This window comes from Notolepis coatsorum, assembly GCF_963971535.1.
Source record: "Notolepis coatsorum genome assembly, chromosome: 8".
NCBI classification, from domain to species: Eukaryota; Metazoa; Chordata; class Actinopteri; order Aulopiformes; family Paralepididae; genus Notolepis; species Notolepis coatsorum.
The window spans coordinates 34,977,248-35,002,648 of NC_140172.1; the positions used below are offsets into that span (position 1 = coordinate 34,977,248).

The 25,401-nt window shown below is 46.3% G+C and overlaps 1 protein-coding gene across 1 annotated transcript in view; it reads right to left on the reverse strand.

Annotated features, from left to right (window-relative positions):
* The window catches only part of slc22a21 (solute carrier family 22 member 21), a 57,782-nt gene that overhangs the window by 19,152 nt on the left and 13,229 nt on the right, over positions 1 to 25,401 (reverse strand). The window contains exons 2-6 of the mRNA XM_084319988.1: positions 19,087 to 19,190; positions 8,966 to 9,120; positions 8,533 to 8,704; positions 7,915 to 8,035; positions 6,185 to 6,282 (exon numbers count right to left, since the gene is read on the reverse strand). Coding sequence (XP_084176114.1) covers positions 6,185 to 6,282; positions 7,915 to 8,035; positions 8,533 to 8,704; positions 8,966 to 9,120; positions 19,087 to 19,190 — 650 coding nt within the window. The remainder of the gene's footprint in view (positions 1 to 6,184; positions 6,283 to 7,914; positions 8,036 to 8,532; positions 8,705 to 8,965; positions 9,121 to 19,086; positions 19,191 to 25,401) is intronic.

The window sequence follows — 25,401 nt, forward strand, 5'->3', positions numbered from 1 at the left end:
ATGTGCTATACAAATAAAGTTTATTATTATTAGATTCTCTATGAGAATGTGCTATACAAATAAAGTGTATTATTATTAGATTCTCTATGAGAATGTGCTATACAAATAAAGTGTATTATTATTAGATCCACACATGCACCTGGCCTTCAAGGAGTCACTGGCCATGTGTTCAGCATGTGCTGGATGGTGGATCACTTGTTCAGCGTATCCCGTGGACACGTGGATCCACATACAAGGACATCTGCAAACTATACAGTGAGTATGTCACAAGGAAGTATGGAGAGGCAGTTGTCGTGTTCGACAGGTATAAGGTCACATCCGCCAAAGACATGACACACCGCAGACGAGCAGGTAGGAGGACTGGAGCAGCCGTAACCACATGGATGAGATGAGTACATGTTACAATGAATAAAGACGAGTTCCTTGCAAACAACACAAACAAGCAGCAGTTCATCAACATGCTCAGTGGTCACTAGGGCTGTCTTAAATACTTCGAAGCTTCGTTCGATGGCCATGGGATTCGAATATGAAAAAAGAAATTGATTATAAAAAAAAATTAACAAATAATGAAATATTATTATTTTTCTTTTTTCTTTTGGCTAAATCAACTCTGCCTATCTTTGTTAACTACAACAAGCAATGCTGTTTGTTATTTAAGATGAGGTCGGACTCGGCACTGACAGATTTGTGTTCATCATAAAGCCTCAAATGACGGCTTACAATATTTCATGAAAGCAAAGTGTTTTGTTTGTCTAAGATTTAAAAAGGTTTAAACTTTACAGCACTGACAAAGTTGAACAAAATGCTGTACAAGTCCCACAACATAAAAAAATATATAAGTTAATAAAAGAAACATTTATTTATTTTGTATATATCTCGAAGCTTCGAATTAAAATCGAGTCTTGGCCCCGAAGCTTCGAATTCCAAAAAAAGAAATTAGAAGGTCAGCCCTAGTGGTCACCTACAAAAGAAGAACTGTCAGACGTACCATGCCCCAGATGATGCTGATCTCCTAATAGTGCAAAAAGCGGTGGAATCTGCCACCACAACAAACACTGTGCTCATTGGTGATGATACAGATCTGCTTGTCCTCCTCATCTACCAGGGCAACCTCGAGTCACACGACCTCTTCTTCAAACCTGAGCCGAAGAAAAGCAGGAAGAAGCCACGTGTCTGGAACATCAAGGCTGTCGAGCAGCAGCTGGGTCCCAGTGTGTCACATCCTCTTCGTCCATGCAGGGTGTGACTAGGGATGTCCGATATTATCGGCCTACCGATATTATTGGCCGATATTGGCATTAAAATGTGATATCGGAAAATATCTGTATCGGTTTTCAAATTATTATTATTATTATTATTATTTTTTTTTACATTTCTATAACCTTTATTTACCCAGGCAAGCAAGTAAGAAAAAAATCTGATTTTATTTATTGTCAAAAGTATGCATAATGTTGTGTTAATTCCACAACAAGAGATATGTAATGTTAATTACCTGAAATTATTCAGTTTTTTTGGGGGGGGGGGGGGGGGGCCTGCATATATAGGTATCGGTCGATATCGGTTGATATCGGTATCGGAAATTAAGAGTTGGACAATATCGGTATATCGGTATCGGTAAAAAACCCAATATCGAGCATCCCTAGGTGTGACGCTACCTCCCGCCTTTATGCCATTGGAAAAGCAGTTCCCCTCAAGAAATTCACAACCAGCGGTGACTTCCGTGAGCAAGCTACAGTGTTTGACACACAGTCTGCTTCCACAACAGAGGTTGTGTCACCAGGAGAGAATGCTTTGCTGTGCCTGTGCTCTGCACTATATAGTATTGTATATTAGTACATTGCATAGTATATTGTATATTGTATGGTAACTCAGTTACTTCTATTCTGCATCGAACATTGTACATATGTCTATACTGAACACTGTGACCTCTATTTTTACTTCTATTTTACATGCTATACTATTTTATTTCATACTATCTTGTCTACCACAGTCTCTGGAGCGTAACAGTAAGAAGCATTTTGTATAAAAGTATTCTGTACTTCTGTATGACAACTATTAAAGAAACTTGAAACTGTACAATGCGAAGCCTGGGGAGGGACTCGACTCACTACGACCCAAGCGCTTTTGTGAGAAGGTGGCTACTAGCACTTCTTATGTACATCCACAGAGTCTACCACCTACGTCAGCAGCAGCGAAGTACCACAGTCTTGGTGTGTACTACCAGGTGCAGCAGTGGATTAGCAGTTTAACTGTAGATAAACTCCTGCCACAAGACTGGGGATGGAAAGAGAGTGATGGAGGGCTTGTCCTTGTCCAAACGGACTTACCACCGGCTCCGCAGGAACTCCTACGGGTCATCAGATGCACCTGCAAGACAGACTGCAGCCTAAGGTGCACATGCAATAAGCATGACATCAAGTGCTCTGTTGCATGTAGTAACTGTAAAGGATCGGGGTGTGAAAATGTGATGATGATGAGGAAGATTGTGAAGATGAGCCAGGCAACATACAGTAATGATGACCAGCCATGTTTAAGAGTTTGTTTATGTTCTAAAAGTGCTATTTAAGTTATTTAAATAATTTTGTTTTAAAGTTATGTTGATCAATGGAAACACTGGCATAAAATAAAACATTGGATTGCAATGGAAGAGCATGACTGTGTGGCTATTCTTCACTTTTTAAATGGTATATTGCCAACACCTCTCATTGGGTGTGAGTTGTCTTTTCTTTTTGTTAATCAATCCCAACATTTATATGGATTAGTGCCAATTCATGTTACCTTGTATACTAGTATAATAATAGTCATGTTGCTTAAATTTTTTATTTTCGAAGGCAAAAAAGTAGTAAATTTCGCTGAGTACATTTTACTCAAACTGAGTACATTTTACTCAAACTGAGTACATTTGACTCAAACTGAGTACATTTTACTCACTTGGGCTCAAATGGACTCAGTTTGAGTAAAATTTACTCTGCAAAATTGACTGTGACCAGGGTATGGTTAAGAAACACCTTTGAAAACTACTTTCCACCACTTGGACCTTTTTATCTTTGGACTTTTTATATATTATAGGGCAGACTTTTCTGAGTAATAATCATTTGTCCGGTTTTCTTTTGCAATTTGTGGGAGGTTCAGCAATTTTTTCTCACAGAATGCCTCTGGACTACAAGGCTCAGAAGGCATCCTAGCTGAATAGTAATAATAATGAATAATAATACAACTTTATTTGTATAGCACCTTTCATACAGAAAACTGCAGCTCAAAGTGCTTCACAACAGAAAAAAGACAGGCATAAAATGAGCACATAAAGTGCAGACATATACAATCACAGTTTTTCACATTAGAATCTAACATCCCAACAGGCCACCTTGTTTATGGTTTGAATGAATGAAAAGAGGGTCATAAGGACAGGAGGTATTGTAGAAACTAGGGCTGACCCCTATTAGTCGATCAGTCAACTAATCGGTCAAAAGGAGCCGTAGTCGACTGGCCAGCCTCTTAGTAGAATATAAAAAAATATATATAAAAAAAATATTTAATTTTTTTTTTTTTTTTATCATTCTTTCCTAAAGAAAAGAGGCCTAGAAGCGTGGCTAACGCTAATGGCACACATACCAGAGGCTAACTGCCTACAAAAACAGGCACAGAGGCACTGAAAGAGGATTTCACCCATCTAATGAACACACTAGACTAGACAAATATCAAGATGTATCCATCAGTGGACCAATTGCATGCTTTTGCAGAGGACAAGAAGCCTTCAGTCAACTCCTTCAGACATTAAGCACCCCCCACAGCCCAAATGGAATGATTAAAAAAAAATTTAACTGTACAAAATTTAAAATAATTACAAATATTAATTTTTTTTGTCGACCAATAGTGGACTAACGGCAAATTTTGGCCAATCATAGTCGACCATCCAAATCCTTAGTCGGGGACAGCCCTAGTAGAAACGGATAACAGCTGAATGAAAAGAGGGTCATAAGGACGGGAGGTATTGTAGAAACAGATAACAGCTGAATGAAAAGAGGGTCATAAGGACAGGAGGTATTGCAGAGATGGATAAGAGCTGAATGAAAAGAGGGTCATAAGGACAGGAGGTATTGTAGAAACAGATAACAGCTGAATGAAAAGAGGGTCATAAGGACAGGAGGTATTGCAGAGATGGATAAGAGCTGGCAAAAAGGAACATTTTACCACAGGTGCATGCATGGGTTGAGTGAAATCCAAAGCACGGAAAAGCATATAGCTGCCTGCCTGCAATATTATACCTCTGGGTCAGAAATGACTGGTTTCCTCATTGAATAAAAGGTGTTTTGGTGCATAAAGTTGCTGAAGCTACACTTCTTCCTTGAATAGCACATGATCCCAACCGTAACACTTTGAGTGCCAGCGACGAGATTTCTCGTTAGTTCATGCCGACCGTTGAGTGCCAGCGACGAGATGTCTCGCTTTTTTTTTTATTAGCGATTTGAATTCATATTTCATCAATCTAGTCTCACGTTAGTGCTGCAAACTCTCTCTGAGCTCCATTGGGAAAATACCGCCCCCTATCGTCTCTCCCTGTTGTACTGCAACCCTTTGGAATGGATTGAATGAAACACGGGGGGGGGGGGGGGGGGGGGGGGGAATCCAGCTTCCTCATTTTACTTCTTGGGCAAGTCACCCGAGAGGATCGGATTCATTGCCAAGCCCCAAAACAGTGTGGAATACATATTTCCAATACCCAGCGTTGGATCAATAAACGTAATCGAATTTTGGAATGGCGATCAGGAATTGGAATAATCTTTTTGGAGAACATCTGATCTGAGGTAAGGAATCTATTTTACCAGTCTTAGGATAATCAGAACTTTTTCACAGAGATATCAACGTGTGCCCTATGTGTGTGTGTGTGTGTGCGTGCGTGTGTGTGTGCTGATCAGGAAATGAGAGAATAGATTTTTCAGCTCGCTTCTATAGCGTGCATAAGTACACATATACTATCGATAATCTAGCATTTATTTGAAAACGATTCATAAATAGGCCGAAAAATGACAACGTTTTTTGTGTATTCCAGAATATTCCAGTAAAGGGCGATTATCACAGAATCTTTATATTTTCCTGAAACTTAAAAAAAAAAAAAACGTTTTTCAAAATGGTATAAAACGGAAATGAACCGATTAAAAAACAATCCGTTTCGACAATGTTGACTGCAAACAAGTCATTGATAAGCGACGGCCAGATTAGACACATAGCCATAATTTAAGACATAGTTTATGCGTTTGCAAATATGAGAGCTCTATCATTGAAGTGGACGCTGGCATACGGAGACTTTTAGCGCTCCGCATGGCTGGCACTGAGTGTGTTAAAAGGGACACTTCACCAGAAAACAATGTTGATTTATTTTGCACATAACCTCACACACATCCAAAAACTATCTACTGTATCACATTAATTTAGTTTGACAGTTGAGAAAATAGTTGAAATATGGTCACCACCAGTGATGTCATCGGGGACATTGAATCCTTGTGTTGTGTTAATTACAGCTTCATGAAGTGATGTAGATGAAAAAATAGTAATACCTTGTCTTATAGGGACTGCTACAGTACCTTATCATTATTACATGAGCTGTAATAAACACAACACAAGGATTCAATATCCCCGATGACAGGCTTTTGGATGTGTGTGAGATTATGTACAAATTAAATCAGCATTGATTTTTCATGAAGTGCCCCTTAAAGGGGCACACTAACATTATGATACATGCGCTTACCATCTTCTCCAGAGAAGAAGATAATATGCGATAGATCCATACTATCAGTATTATCAGACAGTGTTGCTCCAATTTCAGATCTGTTTGCAGATCAGGACGGCTAATACAGACACTATACTTTACAGTTATATAAAAGTCCATTTTGACCTGATTCACAGGGCCTCAAAGCACATCTGACAGATCATTGTTTGTTGTTAAGCGGCTTGGCAGGGGGTGGATGTCATGCATGTTAGTAGGGTCTGGTGTGTGTCTGTGTGTCTGTGTGTCTGTGTGTGTGTGTGTGTGTGTGTGTGTGTGTGTGTGTGTGTGTGTGTGTGTGTGTGTGTGTGTGTGTGTGTGTGTGTGTGTGTGTGTGTGTGTGTGTGTGTGTGTGTGTGTGTGTGCGTGCGTGCGTGCGTGCGTGCGTGCGTGCGTGCATGTTACACTGTACAGACTCACCACACCATCCACAGCGTGAGAGAGATCAAGCGGATGTTTCTGGTACGAAGCAGATCACAGATGTTGTGGGGCTCTGTTTTCCCAGGCTGCAGGTCTGTCTACAGTGGAACACGTGTCACAACAAACATGTTTGATTACACAGTCAGTGTTAAGTATTTCAAAGTATTTCAAAGTCATATAATCAGAAACAGGTCTTTGGGTACAGGATACAGCCAGGCTTGAGCATAATTGGCTGACCAAGTATCGTTTGTACGCACGCACACACGTGCACACACACACACACACACACACACACACACACACACACACACACACACACACACACACACACACACACACACACACACACACACACACACACACACACACACACACACACACACACACACACACACACACACACACACACACACACACACACACACACACACACACACACACACACACACACCATCCACAATATCCACATCACCTCTAACCAACAATAATGATCTAGTTTGATGAAAAAATGCAGAGGGACAGCAGAAAGTCCTGTCAAAAGTGCAAACATTTTCCGATATTGTCACCAATACCCAGAGTTTGACTGCAAATCCTACACACAGAGAGAACACCTTGCAACTGTTATAAAGGCTAAAGCAAAAAATAAGCATTTTTGTCTGGGTTCGTCACAAGTCACACAGATTATAGTATCACATTGAGAAGAAGGGCTAGTTGCATTGTAGTGAAGGAGGTGAAGCCATGAAGTCAACAACATAAAATACATGTGTCATACTGTAACCGTCATTATAAAAAGAACCCCTGAGATGGTAAAGGACTGAACTGAACACTGACACATTCCACCTCAGCAGGGCTCTCCTTCTAATTGACATGTTACCATGACTTTGTGCTTTATTCAGTTTGACACGCATTGCTTATCATACAAATGAAAGGATTGGCTGTCAGACTGGCAAAGCTCTCTAATTACTGGGGAGTATAGTGTAGTGGATCTCTGCATGGTTCCCTTTAAGCTGCCAGATTACTGTGCCCTCAGATGTATAATGACTTCGTGGCGTGGCACTGACCGGTGCGACCTCTGAAGTGTTCGGTCACGGTAACTCTTTCATGTGAGTGGGCATATGCCAGCCTATAGACCTTCTCAGAAGAACTCCGTTGCTAAAGGAACAGCCTTGGCCCAAGTTTATTTCCTGTCAGCTATCGTATTAACTAACATTGCAACAGGAAATAAACCGGGGCCAATTTAGAATGTTTGCGTTGTCAAGTTAGAAAATATTGGAAAAATATTGACAGATTAGTAGTTATACTACATTAGGTAAGCAAATCACCGGGATGTTTCCTGGGAGGAGCCAGAATCAAACCGTTAACCTTCTGATTACCGGACGATTGCTCTACCTCCTGAGCCATCGTCCCCCCATAAGTAAATGGTAAATGGTAAATGGCTGCATTTATATAGCACTTTTATCCAAAGTGCTTTGCAATTTGTTCCTCACATTTCACTCACACATTCACACAGCGATGGCAGAGGCAACCATGCAAGGTGCCAACCTGCACATCGTGAGCAATTAGGGGTTAAGTGTCTTGCTCAAGGATTACCAGACAACTGCTCTACCTCCTGAGCCACTGTCGCCCCCGAGTTAATAAGTAGTTAATTACAGCCATTATAATAGTAACTTTATAAAAGATGTTTAATAGATAGCCGAGTGACAGTTTGGGGGACAGAGGAAGTATCTCACCTGCCTAAAGATGACCTCCGGTGCCTCAACCTTGTTTTTCCTAGCGGCGTCTCTCAGTATGGCCTCAGCCTCCTCCACTCTGCCCTGAGAGAGCAGCCACCGGGGAGACTCTGGGATGAACCTGTCTCATAAGGGAGCAGAGTAGGGAGAGGTGATGCTCAAACACCTGCCTCAAGTGAGCTATCTTCCTTCAGTCAACAATGAATCCCTACAGATAATTGTACAAAAGTACATTGTACTAATACAGTACAGTACAGTACATGTACAGTACATACAACAAATAAAAAATATGCTTCTCTTTTACCTCTTGGGACACCCATTTATTCAGTACTCAGAAATCCGCAACGCCCCAACCCTGGACACCTTCAAAACAGCTCTCAAAACGCACCTTTTCACCAAGGGTTTCCCCACTAGCCTAGTTAGTTTAGATTAGATTTAGGTTTCATTATCCCTCTACCTGCCCCTCTGCCCCCCCCCCCCACCCCCCCCCCCCCCCCCTTCCCCTATTGCCCCTTTTCCCTAGCCCTCTTGACTGTGGAGCGACCTTGGGTTTCTTGAAAGGCGCTATACAAATTTGATTTATTATTATTATTATTACTACGTGCTACTAGTACCTACCACCAGAAAGGCACACATAAGACACCGGGCAGGGCTAAGGCTAGGAGCAGCATCCTCCAGTCTCTGATGAAGAAGGCAAACAGCGGGAGCATCATGTAGCCCACACCGAAGAAGACACACACACCCATGGTGGAGAAGAGAGTGCGCACCTGAGGGTTCAATATCTCTGTTCCTGTGAAGGGAAGGCAAGGGCTGAAAACAGGGCGTGTACCAGTAACGCAACTGGCTGTGTAACGCCGCCTGTCAACATTTGTATTTATTAGCAGGGAATGGAAGGTTTCTATGGTTGGTGAGTGAATGAGTGAGTGAATAATGAATGAATGAATGAATGAATGAATGAATGGATGAATGAATGAATGAATGAATGAATGAATGAATGAGCTATCTACTTGACTTGGCTACCTTCTAAATATGCATAGACTAATAGAAATACCTAACACAAACGCTGCCACATAATTCGAGATTTGTCCCATCCCAACAACAAAGAACATGGCACAGAACACCGGCCAGGATGGAGAAAAAACCTGGATGAATGTGAACACTGTCTGGACTGCCATGGTAGCAAACAGCACTATCTTTCTGCCAAACCTGAAGGGGAGAGAGAAATACAGAGTAGGTCACTGAGTTAAGCCTGTATTCCTAAAAGTCCCACTTTCTAGGCTCAAAGCATTTCAATGGGATGGCTTTCACATAAAGTATTAAGTATTTAAATATGAGTGCTATGGGGAGTTGATGATGGTTCATGAGTGATTATGGGTAATTCAGTTGAAGATTGTGGCCTCTTAAGACTAGGCAGAATTTCAGAAAATGTGCTTGTATAAAGTGCTGAAGGCATTTCGTGTTTATTTTTTGTACACAACATTTATATGGGTATTAAGGGGTGCTGAATCCAAATGTGCTGTATACCAAGCTCAAAAAATTCAAATAAGGCCTCAAATTGAGAAATCCAACATGGCCGCCAGCACCAGGCCCTCTCTCCACAAAAACAGGTGCTAAACCCAAATGTTTTATTCTACTGACATGAAACTTTGCACAGAACATCTGCACCTATGGAGGAAGAAAGTAGGAATATAGCTGGGGTGCAACCATGAGACAGGGTAACAGGGTGATTTTGACTAACTGTAATCTTTGTATAGGCGAGGATATAAAAAAAAGACATTGTTCAGTGTTTGCAGGAATACTACAGAAATTTGGTAATAACTGTACAGTGTGTTGGACAACAACATTGGAATCCCCCAAGTCTTAGCTTTATTCAGGTACCAAGTTTATGCAAGTAGCTCTTATAAATCTGGATATATAAGCATTTTAATGTAAGCATGCTGTTTTAGGCGAATTTTCTAAAAATAAATGGTGGGGCTTAATGAGTTAAGTGTGACTACACAAGGTACAAACCTGAATTAAATGTGCTTTTGTAAGTTTTCTTACATGGAGGATCCGATGCCATATTCAGATTTATATCTCATATAGACTAGTGATATAGATAGTGAAAAAAGAATGAATAATTTCTCAGCTATTGTTATTATTTTCAAAGAAATGTGCTGTGATGGAACCTTTGCAGATTCTACAAATTGAGATTTATTTTTCTCTTGTCCATTTATTTTGTTTGCTTTCTAATTTAAAATACAGTTTGAAACCGTCTGTACACAGTAGGCTATGTGTGCTAGCAGAGCTAGACTCCAGTCACGAGTTTGTCCACCAAAAAAGCGCCAAAAGATCGAAAATAAACTAGCAGAGCCAGAACTGTTCAACTCCCCTGGAGCCACAGCCAGCAGAGAAGCCGGTTTACTTTTGCTTTTAAACCAGCTGCAGCCTGAGAACTGGAGTGTGAGGGGATGTAACACTAAAGATGGCGGCAACGACAAATAATTGCTGCAAAATAAACATACATCTGTTGTTTAAAAAAATTTTTTTAAAAAAATTATACTTTCGATAATTATCGATATCGAGAAATATGATAACATTATCATATCGTTATCGCGATATGATTTTTTTGCCATATCGCCCAGCCCTAAGTTCACTTGCCCTCATCCAATGTCACGTTGACTGCTTGCACTTCATGGTACAGCAACATATCCAAACAAATGAAGACAAAGCTCCAGACCTCCCAAAACAAACTAGTGAGACTCCTGCACAACCTTCACTTTAGGACTCACCCTAACGCCAGCCCACTTTAGCAGTCTGGGATGGCTTAGGGTTGAGGAAAGGGTACACCAGCTTAAAATTCGACTGGTTTTTAAAGTACTGAAAGAAACGGTCCCCAAGTACCTAGTAAATTATTTTAATAAAATAGGAGATGTCCACAAACACGCCACAAGAGGAAGCCCCACGGACCTGGTCCCGCCGAGTCAGGACATGCATGGGGAAAGATGCATTTTTTTCTCGGCTACTGTAATGTGGAATGCCCTGCCAACATTCATAAAACTCCTGAACTCCCCTCTCGGATTTAAATCCACCCTAAAAACATGGCTCAGCAGCAACTCAAATTGGTCTTAATATGGTTTTTATCTCTTTTATCATAACTTGGCTTTTATCTCTCCTTGTCATGATTTGCTTTTAAGGGTTTGCGGATTTTCTTTTAACATTAGTTGATTGTATGAGTTTTCAGGTTAGGTGTTATTGTACTTATTTTTAGGGTGTCCTGTCTAGTGTACATGTCCATTTGTGTTTTTGTGCCTTTTATGTTCCATGTATGGACCACAATGGAAACAAGCCTTGTGTGAGGTTTTGCCCGCTGCTCACCACCTTTTCTCTGTTTCTTTAAAGCCTACTGTTAGAAATTCCCTTCTCACTCACTCTCTCTAGCCCCCACCCTCTCGTTCTTTACTCTCGTTTACTCTCAGTGGCCACACCTGGACTATTATCAATTACCTCTCGCACCTGTGGTGGCAGGCTAATTAGTTCCCCTGTGGGCTTTAAATACCAGGGCTCTTCCCCTCGTTTCGGCGTGGGGTCGTGTTGTATACTTGCCGAGTCTTATTCTCTAAACATCTAGACTCTTTCGGGAGATCCTCTGGTCTACCAATGCTGTAAGATGGATCTCTCCAGCCTTGAGATGTTTGCTCCAGCCTTCGTCTGCTGTCGCCGTAGCCTGTGGAGGAGACTGTTCTGCGCTCCCTGTAACTTCCACGGGAGGCACCCCAGCGTTCCACTGCAGACCCCAGCGCAGCTGTTCGTCCTGACGCACATCTAGACCAACGCGCATCTTCCGGACCCTCGGGCTTGGCACGCTCTCCAGTCACCAGCGCGCAACGCGCATCTGCAAGGGCTTGGCACGCTCTCCTGTCACCAGCGCGCAACGCGCATCTTCAAGGGCTTGGCACGCTCTCCAGTCTCCAGCGCGCAACGCGCATCTTCAAGGGCTTGGCACGCTCTCCAGTCTCCAGCGCGCAACGCGCATCTTCAAGGGCTTGGCACGCTCTCCAGTCTCCAGCGCGCAACGCGCATCTTCCAAGGATCCTCGTGCTTGGCACACTCCTCCTCGCAGACGCACCCTGAGGCGTCTCTCGGTTCCGACGCGCACACCAAGGTGTGGCGCGCACTCTGTTCCTCGGCTCCGACAGCGGCTACCCGGTGGACGACACCCTCGCCACCGCCACTGTTCCGACGCGCACACCAAGGTGTGGCGCGCACTCTGTTCCTCGGCTCCGACAGCGGCTACCCGGTGGACGACACCCTCGCCACCGCCACTGTTCCGACGCGCACACCAAGGTGTGGCGCGCACTCTGTTCCTCGGCTCCGACAGCGGCTACCCGGTGGACGACACCCTCGCCACCGCCACTGTTCCGACGCGCACACCAAGGTGTGGCGCGCACTCTGTTCTCTCGGCTCCGACAGCGGCTACCCGGTGGACGACACCCTCGCCACCGCCACTGTTCCGACGCGCACACCAAGGTGTGGCGCGCACTCTGTTCCTCGGCTCCGACAGCGGCTACCCGGTGGACGACACCTTCGCCACCGCCACTGTTCCAGCACTCTGTTCCTCGGCTCCGACAGTCGGCTACCCGGTGGACGACACCCTCGCCACCGCCACTGTTCCAGCACTCTGTCCCTCGGCTCGGACAGTCAGCCACCCGGTGGCGTTTGCCCTCGCCCCGCTGCTGTCCCTGTACCTTTACGCATACGCCTGGGTGAGTTTTGATTGTGATGTCACTCACTCAGCGTAGTGCCCTTGCCCCCGTTCCCGCTGCTGTCCCTGTACCTTTACGCATACGCCTGGGTGAGTTTTGATTGTGATGTCACTCACTCAGCGTAGTGCCCTTGCCCCCGTTCCCGCTGCTGTCCCTGTACCTTTACGCATACGCCTGGGTGAGTTTTGATTGTGATGTCACTCACTCAGCGTAATGCTTTTTGCCCCCGTTCCCGCTGCTGTCCCTGTACCTTTTCGCATACGCCTGGGTGAGTTTTGATTGTGATGTCACTCACTCAGCGTAATGCCTCTTGCCCCCGTTCCCGCTGCTGTCCCTGTACCTTTACGCATACGCCTGGGTGAGTTTTGATTGTGATGTCACTCACTCAGCGTAATGCCCCTTGCCCTCGTCCCGCTGCTGTTCCTGTACCATTACGCATACGCCTGGGTGAGTTTTGATTGTGATGTCACTCACCCAGCGTATTGCCTCCTTTAGTTCTCTCTTAGTTATTAGTTTGGACATTTCATCTCCCACTCTGTTTTGTTCTCTCGTGGATATTATTTTGGACATTTCATCTCCCACGTTGTGTTTGTTCACACGAAGATAGTATTTACTTTGTTACTTTGTTATTTGGACTGTTCTGCATCTGCTCTGTTTGTTCCCTTTGAATATTAACCCTCTCCTCTGTTCTGCAGAGCGGCCCAGATGTTTTCCCACCAGTCCCCAGTTCCTCCCTGTCCCCAGCCCGCCTCCGCGGTCCTCTGTCCCCAGTTCCTCCCTGTTCCCCAGCCCGCCTCCGCGGGCCTCAGTCCCCTCTGTCCCTAGTCCTCCCCTTTCTAGTTCCACCTAGTTCCTGGTCCCAAGTTCTCCCCTTCTAGTTCCACCTAGTTCCTTTTCCCTAGTTTACCTAGTCTCTAGTTCCTCTGTTCCCTAGGCGTTCCCTTAACCTTCCCTTAGGCGTTCCCTTACTTTCCCATAGTGTTCCCTTTTCCTGCCCGCCTCTTAAAGGCACTTTACCTTCCCCTCTTGTGTTATTCCAGTGTTTTGTGTTTTCTCCCTTAAAGGGACAGTCCCCTTTTTCCCTGTTCTAAATAAATATCTGTTTCTTGGCAAACCATCATACCTGTCTTGTGTTGTGCGATTGGGGTCGGTTACAAACCATAACAGTACGACCCCACCAAATCGACGACCCCAGCCAGCACAGACGGTGTATGTTGAGTTTGCCTTTTTTTTTTCTTGTTCCCTCTAGCTCCCCTGTTAGCCCTGTTAGCTTCCCTGTTTGCCCAGTTTAGCTTCCCTGTTAGTCCTGTTTAGCTCCCTTGTTAGCCTGTTACTCCCCTGTTTAGCTTGTTAGTCTCCCCGGTTAGCTCCCCTGTTTGCTTCCCGTTTTGCCCTGTTTGACCCCCCTGTAGCTAGCCATGCCCTGGCAGCTAACCCAGTCCCTCAGCAGAGCCCCTGTCTGCTAGCTTAGCCCCGGCTGCTAGCACAGCCTCTATGTTTATGCAGCCCTTGCTGCTGGCATAGGCCCTGTAGCTAGCCATGCCCTGGCGGCTAACCCAGTTTCCCTCTGCATGGCCCCGGTCTGCTAGCTTGGCCCCGGCTGTTAGCACAGCCTCTATGTTAATGCAGCCTTGCAGCTGGCATAGGCCCTGTAGCTAGCCAGGCCCAAGCAGCTAACCCGGTCCCTCTGCATGGCCTCCACTTTTTTGTGTAGTTTATCCCACAGCTAGGACTGTCCTTCCAGCTAGCTTGTGCTCTCATGCTGGTCCAGCCCTGTCTGCCAGCCTAGCTCCGGCAGCTAGCGCAGCCTCTATGTTGATGTAGCAGTACAGCTAGCATAGGCCCTGTAGCTATCAGTGCCCTGGCAGCTACCCTTTCCCTCTGCTAGCCTGGCTCCGGCAGCTTGCGCAGCCTCTATGTTGATGTAGCAGTACAGCTAGCATAGGCCCTGTAGCTATCAGTGCCCTGGCAGCTAACCTTCCCTCTGCTAGCCCTTTCCCGGTGCTTCCATGGTTACCCCTTAGCTACCCTGGTTGCCCCTCAGTTCCTCTAGACCAGTTGCTCTAGACCAGTTCTCTAGACCCAGTTCCTCTAGACCAGTTCCTCTAGACCAGTTCTCTTGCCCAGTTCGCTAGACTAGTTCTCTAGACCCAGTTCCTCTAGACCAGTTGCCCCTCTGCTACCCTAGTTACCCCTCGGCGACCCTGTTTCTTTTGCTAGCCCCACTCTTGTGGTGGCTTCCCCTGCTGGCTTGGCCAGTACCTCTTGTTTTGCCCCCTGCCACTCTGTCTGTATTTGTTTTGGGTCGCCGGGTGGCTCCCGTTGAGGGGGGGGTACTGTGAGGTTTTGCCCGCTGCTCACCACCTTTTCTCTGTTTCTTTAAAGCCTACTGTTAGAAATTCCCTTCTCACTCACTCTCTCTAGCCCCCACCCTCTCGTTCTTTACTCTCGTTTACTCTCAGTGGCCACACCTGGACTATTATCAATTACCTCTCGCACCTGTGGTGGCAGGCTAATTAGTTCCCCTGTGGGCTTTAAATACCAGGGCTCTTCCCCTCGTTTCGGCGTGGGGTCGTGTTGTATACTTGCCGAGTCTTATTCTCTAAACATCTAGACTCTTTCGGGAGATCCTCTGGTCTACCAATGCTGTAAGATGGATCTCTCCAGCCTTGAGATGTTTGCTCCAGCCTTCGTCTGCTGTCGCCGTAGCCTGTGGAGGAGACTGTTCTGCGCTCCCTGTAACTTCCACGGGAGGCACCCCAGCGTTCCACTGCAGACCCCAGCGCAGCTGTTCGTCCTGACGCACATCTAGACCAACGCGCATCTTCCGGACCCTCGGGCTTGGCACGCTCTCCAGTCACCAGCGCGCAACGCGCATCTGCAAGGGCTTGGCACGCTCTCCTGTCACCAGCGCGCAACGCGCATCTTCAAGGGCTTGGCACGCTCTCCAGTCTCCAGCGCGCAACGCGCATCTTCAAGGGCTTGGCACGCTCTCCAGTCTCCAGCGCGCAACGCGCATCTTCAAGGGCTTGGCACGCTCTCCAGTCTCCAGCGCGCAACGCGCATCTTCCAAGGATCCTCGTGCTTGGCACACTCCTCCTCGCAGACGCACCCCGAGGCGTCTCTCGGTTCCGACGCGCACACCAAGGTGTGGCGCGCACTCTGTTCCTCGGCTCCGACAGCGGCTACCCGGTGGACGACACCCTCGCCACCGCCACTGTTCCGACGCGCACACCAAGGTGTGGCGCGCACTCTGTTCCTCGGCTCCGACAGCGGCTACCCGGTGGACGACACCCTCGCCACCGCCACTGTTCCGACGCGCACACCAAGGTGTGGCGCGCACTCTGTTCCTCGGCTCCGACAGCGGCTACCCGGTGGACGACACCCTCGCCACCGCCACTGTTCCGACGCGCACACCAAGGTGTGGCGCGCACTCTGTTCTCTCGGCTCCGACAGCGGCTACCCGGTGGACGACACCCTCGCCACCGCCACTGTTCCGACGCGCACACCAAGGTGTGGCGCGCACTCTGTTCCTCGGCTCCGACAGCGGCTACCCGGTGGACGAGACCTTCGCCACCGCCACTGTTCCAGCACTCTGTTCCTCGGCTCCGACAGTCGGCTACCCGGTGGACGACACCCTCGCCACCGCCACTGTTCCAGCACTCTGTCCCTCGGCTCGGACAGTCAGCCACCCGGTGGCGTTTGCCCTCGCCCCGCTGCTGTCCCTGTACCTTTACGCATACGCCTGGGTGAGTTTTGATTGTGATGTCACTCACTCAGCGTAGTGCCCTTGCCCCCGTTCCCGCTGCTGTCCCTGTACCTTTACGCATACGCCTGGGTGAGTTTTGATTGTGATGTCACTCACTCAGCGTAGTGCCCTTGCCCCCGTTCCCGCTGCTGTCCCTGTACCTTTACGCATACGCCTGGGTGAGTTTTGATTGTGATGTCACTCACTCAGCGTAATGCTTTTTGCCCCCGTTCCCGCTGCTGTCCCTGTACCTTTTCGCATACGCCTGGGTGAGTTTTGATTGTGATGTCACTCACTCAGCGTAATGCCTCTTGCCCCCGTTCCCGCTGCTGTCCCTGTACCTTTACGCATACGCCTGGGTGAGTTTTGATTGTGATGTCACTCACTCAGCGTAATGCCCCTTGCCCTCGTCCCGCTGCTGTTCCTGTACCATTACGCATACGCCTGGGTGAGTTTTGATTGTGATGTCACTCACCCAGCGTATTGCCTCCTTTAGTTCTCTCTTAGTTATTAGTTTGGACATTTCATCTCCCACTCTGTTTTGTTCTCTCGTGGATATTATTTTGGACATTTCATCTCCCACGTTGTGTTTGTTCACACGAAGATAGTATTTACTTTGTTACTTTGTTATTTGGACTGTTCTGCATCTGCTCTGTTTGTTCCCTTTGAATATTAACCCTCTCCTCTGTTCTGCAGAGCGGCCCAGATGTTTTCCCACCAGTCCCCAGTTCCTCCCTGTCCCCAGCCCGCCTCCGCGGTCCTCTGTCCCCAGTTCCTCCCTGTTCCCCAGCCCGCCTCCGCGGGCCTCAGTCCCCTCTGTCCCTAGTCCTCCCCTTTCTAGTTCCACCTAGTTCCTGGTCCCAAGTTCTCCCCTTCTAGTTCCACCTAGTTCCTTTTCCCTAGTTTACCTAGTCTCTAGTTCCTCTGTTCCCTAGGCGTTCCCTTAACCTTCCCTTAGGCGTTCCCTTACTTTCCCATAGTGTTCCCTTTTCCTGCCCGCCTCTTAAAGGCACTTTACCTTCCCCTCTTGTGTTATTCCAGTGTTTTGTGTTTTCTCCCTTAAAGGGACAGTCCCCTTTTTCCCTGTTCTAAATAAATATCTGTTTCTTGGCAAACCATCATACCTGTCTTGTGTTGTGCGATTGGGGTCGGTTACAAACCATAACACCTTGGCTTTATTGTGTTTTATCCATTTTTGACCAGCGTGTTGACACTGTTATTGTTTGTTTTTCAAATGTTTGTCCTACGATTGTGTCAAAATAAAGTATTCAATCAATCAAATTCAATCAATCATTTACTTATATTGATATGGTAAAATAATCTTTTTATTTTATTATAATCTATTCTATTCTATTCTATTCAGGAAAAGTGGCATTGGATTAATCATGCAACTGCAAGACACCTGCGACACCTGCCTGAATACGATTGATGACTGACAATAAATTACTGTACCTAAGCTACTGTACGCATTTAAGGAATATCTAATTTGCATAAATGGCATGTTGATAAAAAAAAATCAAGAGAAAAGAGTTTGATGAATAAATCCATGGCCTGGGATCATCCTGCTTTTCTTTCTTATTTGGTTGATGAGTTATGCATCAATAACGACCACCGTTTCTGCTATAAATATTACTTTCAAGCAACATTTTCACAACTGATCTAAAATCAGGATATGATTTCAAATTCCTCATGTATGCAAACATATAAAAACACATTTCATTCATGTTTCTACCTTGTTTAGTCAAAAAGATATGCACTTAAATAGATTTCAGCCTGGCGCTGGCGGCCATGTTGGATTTCTCAATTTTGAGGCCTTATTTAAAAATGTTGAGCTTGGTATACAGCAGATTTAGATTCAGCACCCCTTAATACCCCTAGAAATGTTGTGTACCAAAAATAAACACGAAATGCCTTCAGGGTTATGATTTTCTGAAAATGTACCCTGTCTATCTGTGGAGATCTAAAACCATGCACAGAATTCAGCTAGAGTGGAATCCATTTGTGTGTTTGTGGAGCATGACTCTCAAACAAATGCCCATCCTGCAAGATTGAAACATGCATTTCAATTAGTTTTATGAGTGAGTGGACAGTCATGCCATCGTTTTGATGTATTGTTTTTATATCTACGTACAAAGTTGAGGCAGCTAAAACTGCTCACAAAAAGTAGATTTATTTTTCCAGGTTTAAGTAATAGCAACATGAGTTGGAGCAGGCAGGGTCATTTTGACTATTGCAGATTGGGTGGCATTCCCCTTTATTATTTCTGATTCATCCAACATAGACTCATCCAACTAGCGTTCTAGTTAGCTTGTTAAAAAAAAAATATATATATATATATATATATATATATATATATATATATATAATAATAATAATAATAATAATAATAATAATAATAATAATAATAATAATAATAATAATAATAATAATAATAATAATAATAATAATAATAATAATAATAATAATAATAATAATAATAATAATAATAATAATAATAATAATAATAATAATAATAATAATAATAATAATAATAATAATAATAATAATAATAATAATAATAATAATAATAATAATAATAATAATAATAATAATAATAATAATAATAATAATACTGTACTATACTACTAACACAATTACTGAAATGATTATGTATTCACTGTGAAGAAGCGATGTGATCACCTGTCAGAAACCTGTCCTGAAATGAAGGACCCAGTGAGAACTCCAGAGAAGTAAAGAGAGGAGGTCAGTGGGGTCTTCCAACTGTCATTACACACCAGGTCCCACTGCAAACACATTCAACAACACAGTCTAGCTCAATAAAACACCCAATCACATACAGTAGGCTCCTTTTTCACTGGGAATAAACGCTCTAAATAAAGAGTCAAACTGACCAGTACATTAAAGGCTCAATGAGTGATTGAAATGTAAACAAATTATACAGGTTTTCATTATCACATCTAGTAGTTGATAGACTGAGCAATTGATCCGGTGACCACAAGACACAAGGTAAATAAAATATTCTATTCTATTTTAATTCTATTTGCTGACAGAGACAGCAGTGGTCACTAGCTTACAGTACTTGGAGATTACTTTAGATAGAGGTAATACTGCTGACTTTTGACAGGTTCTACTACAGTGAAATATCCCTTTAACTTTACCTTTGTCCTATAAGGTTCGGCTTACTGGAGATCAAAATGATTGATTATGATTATGATTATCAGAGGACACCATAGAACATATTATATAGAATAACAAAATATAAACAGTATATATAAACTTATAAGAGAAACATATGATTGGTTGTTACATAATTCAGCAAATTCCAGGTACAACAGATAGTTAGCCTACTGTATATAATTTTGTGATAGTGTTTCTCTCTCTGAATTCCAACACATATTTGAAGGTATCCTTTCTATTTGGTTATTTGGTTGTAATTCCATTTCAGCTATGTGAACTGCTCAACAGTCATGTATTATTCTCTGTACCCAGGATTGTGAAATATTAGATACATGATGTCCCCATAGCAAATCACATTCCTGTGCATGTCATGTGTATGAAATAAATTAAAGCTCAAAGATATCTTGTTCAAGTCTGAACTTCTCTCCCCTCTACAGTCAGTTAATTTCAATGGGATTTACATAGAATGGCATGTTCAGTTATATCTCATTACTGGCTATCACGTCTCGCTCTGCCATATTGAGATAACCTCTTATCTCCACGCACCTAGCGTGCACGCGAAACAAACAAATGCACCCACTTGCACGTGACCAAGCCACTCCCATGCGTCTCCCTATATGACGCCGGAAATGGTCACGCTCACCCTTCCTCATTTTGTTTCCAAAACGCGGAAGTAGCAGTGCACTTCGTGAACTGGTTGTTATGAAACGTAGGGAGAAATTACACAATGTTGGGAATTTGCCAGAAGTTCGCCAGCCCCCGGAACCTTCTCGGCATGTCCTAACAGCACGACGGCCCTATCCTGTGTTTTTCTCGTCTCGTGACAGCGGACCGAGGGACGTTGCGCGACGGTTAGCAGTCGAGCTAAGTCGCGCACAGGTAGGGCCTGCGCTAAGCAGGCATTGGTAATGGCATGTGTGATACTGCTCGTTGTCTCGTGAGACGACGAGTGATGTATTGGTGCAGGGGGCGGGATATTTGGGAAAACATGGTCGTCATGACTCTCTTTTGGATGTTTTTCCAGGTATCCTAGCGCGCAGCTAATGCTAATGCTACAATGTTGGGGCGCCATTCCCCATGTACCCCGCAGAGGGCTGTCTTTACTGTCTTCCCTCCTCTTAACCATTCATGCTGACGGTCAATCGGTGTCTAATGTTGGGGGTTTAGCGGAGGCTTATTTACCATTTACATGGGTGAATGGGCTGACGAGGGCTCAGGGCAGGTGTGCTTTTTGTGAATCTATTAATTGAAAATGGGGGTCCCTGATGTAGACAGGACTAGCGTTTTTCTCTGGTCTGCATCCCCTTAACAATTGTGTGTATTGGGCTAGCCCATTCTGCAATATGTTAATAGAGTTTTTGTTCATTCTTTTTTCATTTATCCCTTCATGGGTGCACACCGCAGTGGAGGTTGTTACATGACTACTAGTGGAGCAGTGCTTCACTAGTAGTAGACTTTGGTCAGCAGCCACCACTGGTGTTCCGTGCTTAGTGAAGCAGGTGGCATCAGTCCTTTGCCCTGACATGGTGGATCGGTGTCCCGCCCGGCCGACGCCATGAGGCGAGTCGGCCCGGCAGGTGCAGGGCTGTACACTGCGACGAGATGATCGCAAATTGCCCCTTAATTTGGCCGTTGCGAGTTGGAAGTATTATTTGGGAGCAACGTTGCTAGTAGTGATTTCAACCCTTCATTCGCATTTCACTCCTAAATTAATCCATACAAATTGGATAATTTTTTTAAAAAACATTAGCCTATAACCAAGGCTGTACAGTGCGACACAATGTTGTGGTGCTATGAAAGAATCTGTCAGCAATGAATGAACTTACTGCGATCGCCGATAGCCTGAGTGAAAAAAAAGATTTTCGTGGAGTGAATCTGGGTCACGCTATATACTTGGTACTTGTAGTCTATCGTGCGATTAAAGACCATGTCCCTATCTGCATAGACCGTAGAGTCTATACATCCAACACCAAATCCCATAATTCCTAGCGAAGCGAAACTGAATGTGGCCTCTCTTCCTTTCAATATGGGCTATTGCATCGCCAAAGAAGCACCTCCTTTCAATAAATTTAAGACGCTAATTTTGCTCTGCAAGAACAACGGAGTGGATATCAGTCCATCTTATAACAACCACGTCCGATGTGGAGAGATGATAAGATGATGATGATTGACGTGATGATGTGATGATTGATTGACGGGGACACGGACACTTCTAACGTTCACGTTCAGCCATGCATTAGGTGAGTACTAGTAGCCCACTATTAGGACGTGAAATACTGTCTACTTACATTTATAAAGTATCAACCTATCTATCTATCTAATAATGAGACGATATGCAAATAAGATAATACTAATAATTTGTCACGGTTCCCCGTATATGAAATGAATGTATTATTATACATAAACATTAATTGGCATAGATCTCTATAAACGGCCCAACACATTGATCACTTTAGGCACACACTGAAACCAGTAACATCACAAATATGAAGCAGGTAATTACCCATATCGGCTATATTAGATGGGCACGCCCTAAAAAACCGTTGCGTGTGTCTAGCCCGCTCTCCGGTTACTCCCCCCCCGCTACACTACGGGACACATGGCTCTGATTTGTTCCCTTTGGCTGCGGGCCGCGTTCTTCCAGTGAAGAGCAAGCAGCCCCACATTTCGCTTCTCATGGAGACAGGGGCTGACACCCAGTTGCTAGCTAGGCCTGGGTCTGTCTATGAGAATGCTGTGCTGTCATGTGGCTCCCACACCACACGTCCTGCGTCTGTGTTGGTGAGCCTGGTGTTGTATCTGTCGACGGAGCAGGGTTCCCTGTATCTAAAGAATTTTGTCAGAGGGGGAATTCTAGGCCCAGGAGGTCGCAGCGTGGGTTCCCCCCAGCCCCGCCCTCGCCAGGCCGGGTATTACGTTAGTGCCTCCCCCATCTGGACTTCCGATCCCGTGGTGGTCAGCAGGCACGCGTAATTTGGGTGGTAGTAATATCACTACAGGGCTATGGTGTGTAGAGACCCACCCTATCGGGCAGTGTGAGGACCACACACCATGCATGTCCAGCTGCAGAGCAGGCTGTCCTCAGCAAGCTAAGCCGGGAAGATGCTCAGCGGAGGATGTCACCAGGGGTGATGGCTGCTCCCCCCGTATCAGACCGCCCCTTCTGTTGGGGTCCCCCCCTTGGGTGCAATTGCCTCGTTGGTAGAGTCAGGGTGCGATATCCCGGCTCCACGAGACACGCTGCTTGCGCGGTTGGCGAGACCAGGGTTGACAACGCACAGCGGGAGGGACCGGGCCACCTATCTACGATTCCTAGCGGACCAGCAGCAGTTGGCGGCGGGGGCGCTTTGGAATTTTACCACGTATGGCTGCAGTGGTAGCCATATGTCGGTGTGGATGGAGAGAACGCTGAGGGGGGCGCTTGTGTTACAGTTTACACACCCCCGCCCTCTATTATCAGAGTCCACGGCAGTGACAACCCTGGCCAAGGAGATTCGTTCTCTGGCGGCGAAGTGGGCCATCGTCGTGGTACCATGGGAGGACACGATGAGCGGCGTTTCCTCCTGATATTCTCTGGTGCCCGAGAAATCGGGGGGGGGGGGGGGGGGGGGGGTGTCAGACCCATACTGGACCTATCCCATGGAAGGTTCAGAATGTTGACCGTCACCCACCTGTTAAGCGCTGTCAGGTGGGGGACTGGTTCACCTCCATAGACCTGTAGGATGCGTATTTGCATCCCGATCTTCCCTCCTAGGACATACCTACGCTTCCTTTTCAGGGCTTAGCGTACGAGTACCAGAGGCTGCCGTTCGGCTAATCTCTGGCTCCTCGCATCTTCACCAAGTGCATGGAGACCGCGCTGGGGTCTCTGCGTCGTCAGGGGATACGCATTTTATTCTACCCTGGATGACGTTCTGGTCCTCGGCCGGTCAGAGAAGATCGCCAGGTCTCATACCAGGCAGGTGGTGGAATTCCTCACCAGCCTGGGTTTTGCTGTAGACTGGAAGTAGAGTACTCCTCTTCCCAGTCAACGGGTGGAGTACTTGGGCTTATTTCTAAGCTCAAGGTCTATATGGGCATCCCTCTCAGAGCGGCGGCGAGTGGATGTTCTCGGCGCGCTCGGGAGGTTCCATCCTAGGACGGTTACGGGGCTGTCCGTGATGCGCCTGCTCGGTATGATGGCATCTGCTCACTCTGTGGTCCCTCTTGGCCTCCTCTTCATGAGGAGGATACAGAGGTGGTTTTCCAGTATGGAAATAGACCCGGTGAGAGACAAGTGAAAGCAGCTGAAGGTTCCCATGTCAGTACTGGGGAACCTCGCCCGCGGGGTCCCCATGGGCAGCAGGCTGTCACACGTCACGGTCTTCACCAATGCCTCCCTCACGGGATGGGGGGGGACGTGTCGCCAACGCAGTAGGGGGCAGCTGGCAGGACCATGCTTCCCTGTCTGCACTACTTTTCAATGTATTGGAATTGAAGGCAGTCCTTCTGGTCCTCAAACGACTCGGCCACCTTGTGGTGGGCAAGCATGTTTTGATCAGGACGGACAACACGACGTCAGCGTCGTATATCGACAGACAGGGAGGAGTACGCTCCCCCCGTCTGCACCGGGCGGCGGTCGAGCTCTGGCTATGGGCGTTTCTCAATCTGTGAAGCCTGAGGGCTCTCCACATCCCCGGCAGGGAGAATGTGTGTGCAGATGTGATGTCGCGGGGCGGTTCTCACCCTGACGAGTGGGGACTACGTCCAGACATAGTCAGACAGGTCTGGGACTGATTCGGGGAGGCCACGGTGGACCTGTTTGCGAGCAGACAGTCCCACCAGTGCCCCTTGTGGTTCTCGGTCAGTCGGAAGGACAACCCCTCTCTGGGGGTGGATGCCTTCTCGATGTATCCGTAGCCGAAATGTGGGGCCGCTTGCGCTTCACCGGAAGAACGCGGCCCGCAGCCAAATGGGACAAATCAGAGCCCTATCAGTGACCGATGCTACCTGCTCCTCTAAGCACGGCACACCTGTCCTGGGCCCTGTCGTCAGCCCATCCACCTGTGTAAAGGGTAAAAAAGCCTCAGCAAAACCCTCAACATTAGACACCGATTGACCTTCAGCAATGAAACGGTTAAGAGGAGGGAAGAGTGGTGACAGCCCCGGCGGGGCACATGGGAACGGCGCCCCAAGCATCTTAGCATTAGCTGCGCACGCTAGGATATTTGGAAAAACATCCAAAAGTGAGTCATGATGACCACGTTCATCCATATATCCCGCCCCCCCGCGCCAATACATCACCCGGCTGTCTCATGAGACAACGAGCAGTATTACATATACCAATGCCAGCTAGTGCAGGCCCTACCTGGGCGCGACGCGGCTCGACTGCCAGCCGTCACGCGAAGTCCCTCGTCTGCTGTCATGCGACGAGGAAAAAGCAGGATAGGGCCGTCATGCTGTCAGGACGTGCCAAGAAGGTTCCGGGGGCTGGCGAACTTCTGGCGAATTCCCAACATTGTGTAATTTCTCCTTCTGCTTCATAACAATCTCCAGTTCAGAAGTGCATCTGAGCTGCTTCCGCGTTGGAAACGAATGAGGAAGGGTGAGGCGTGACCACTTCCGGCATAATATAGGGGACACATGGGAGTGGCGTGGTCACGTGCAAGTGGGTGCATTTGTTTTGTTCCCCGGAGCACACTAGGTGCTGGAGATAATGGGTTATCTCAGAAGGCAGAGCGAGACGCGAGGCCAGTTGATATATAACTAGCAAGTGGGAACAGCTGTGAATTGTGGTTTTCTTCTTCTGGTATTAAGCACGGCAAGTCCTCCAAGCTG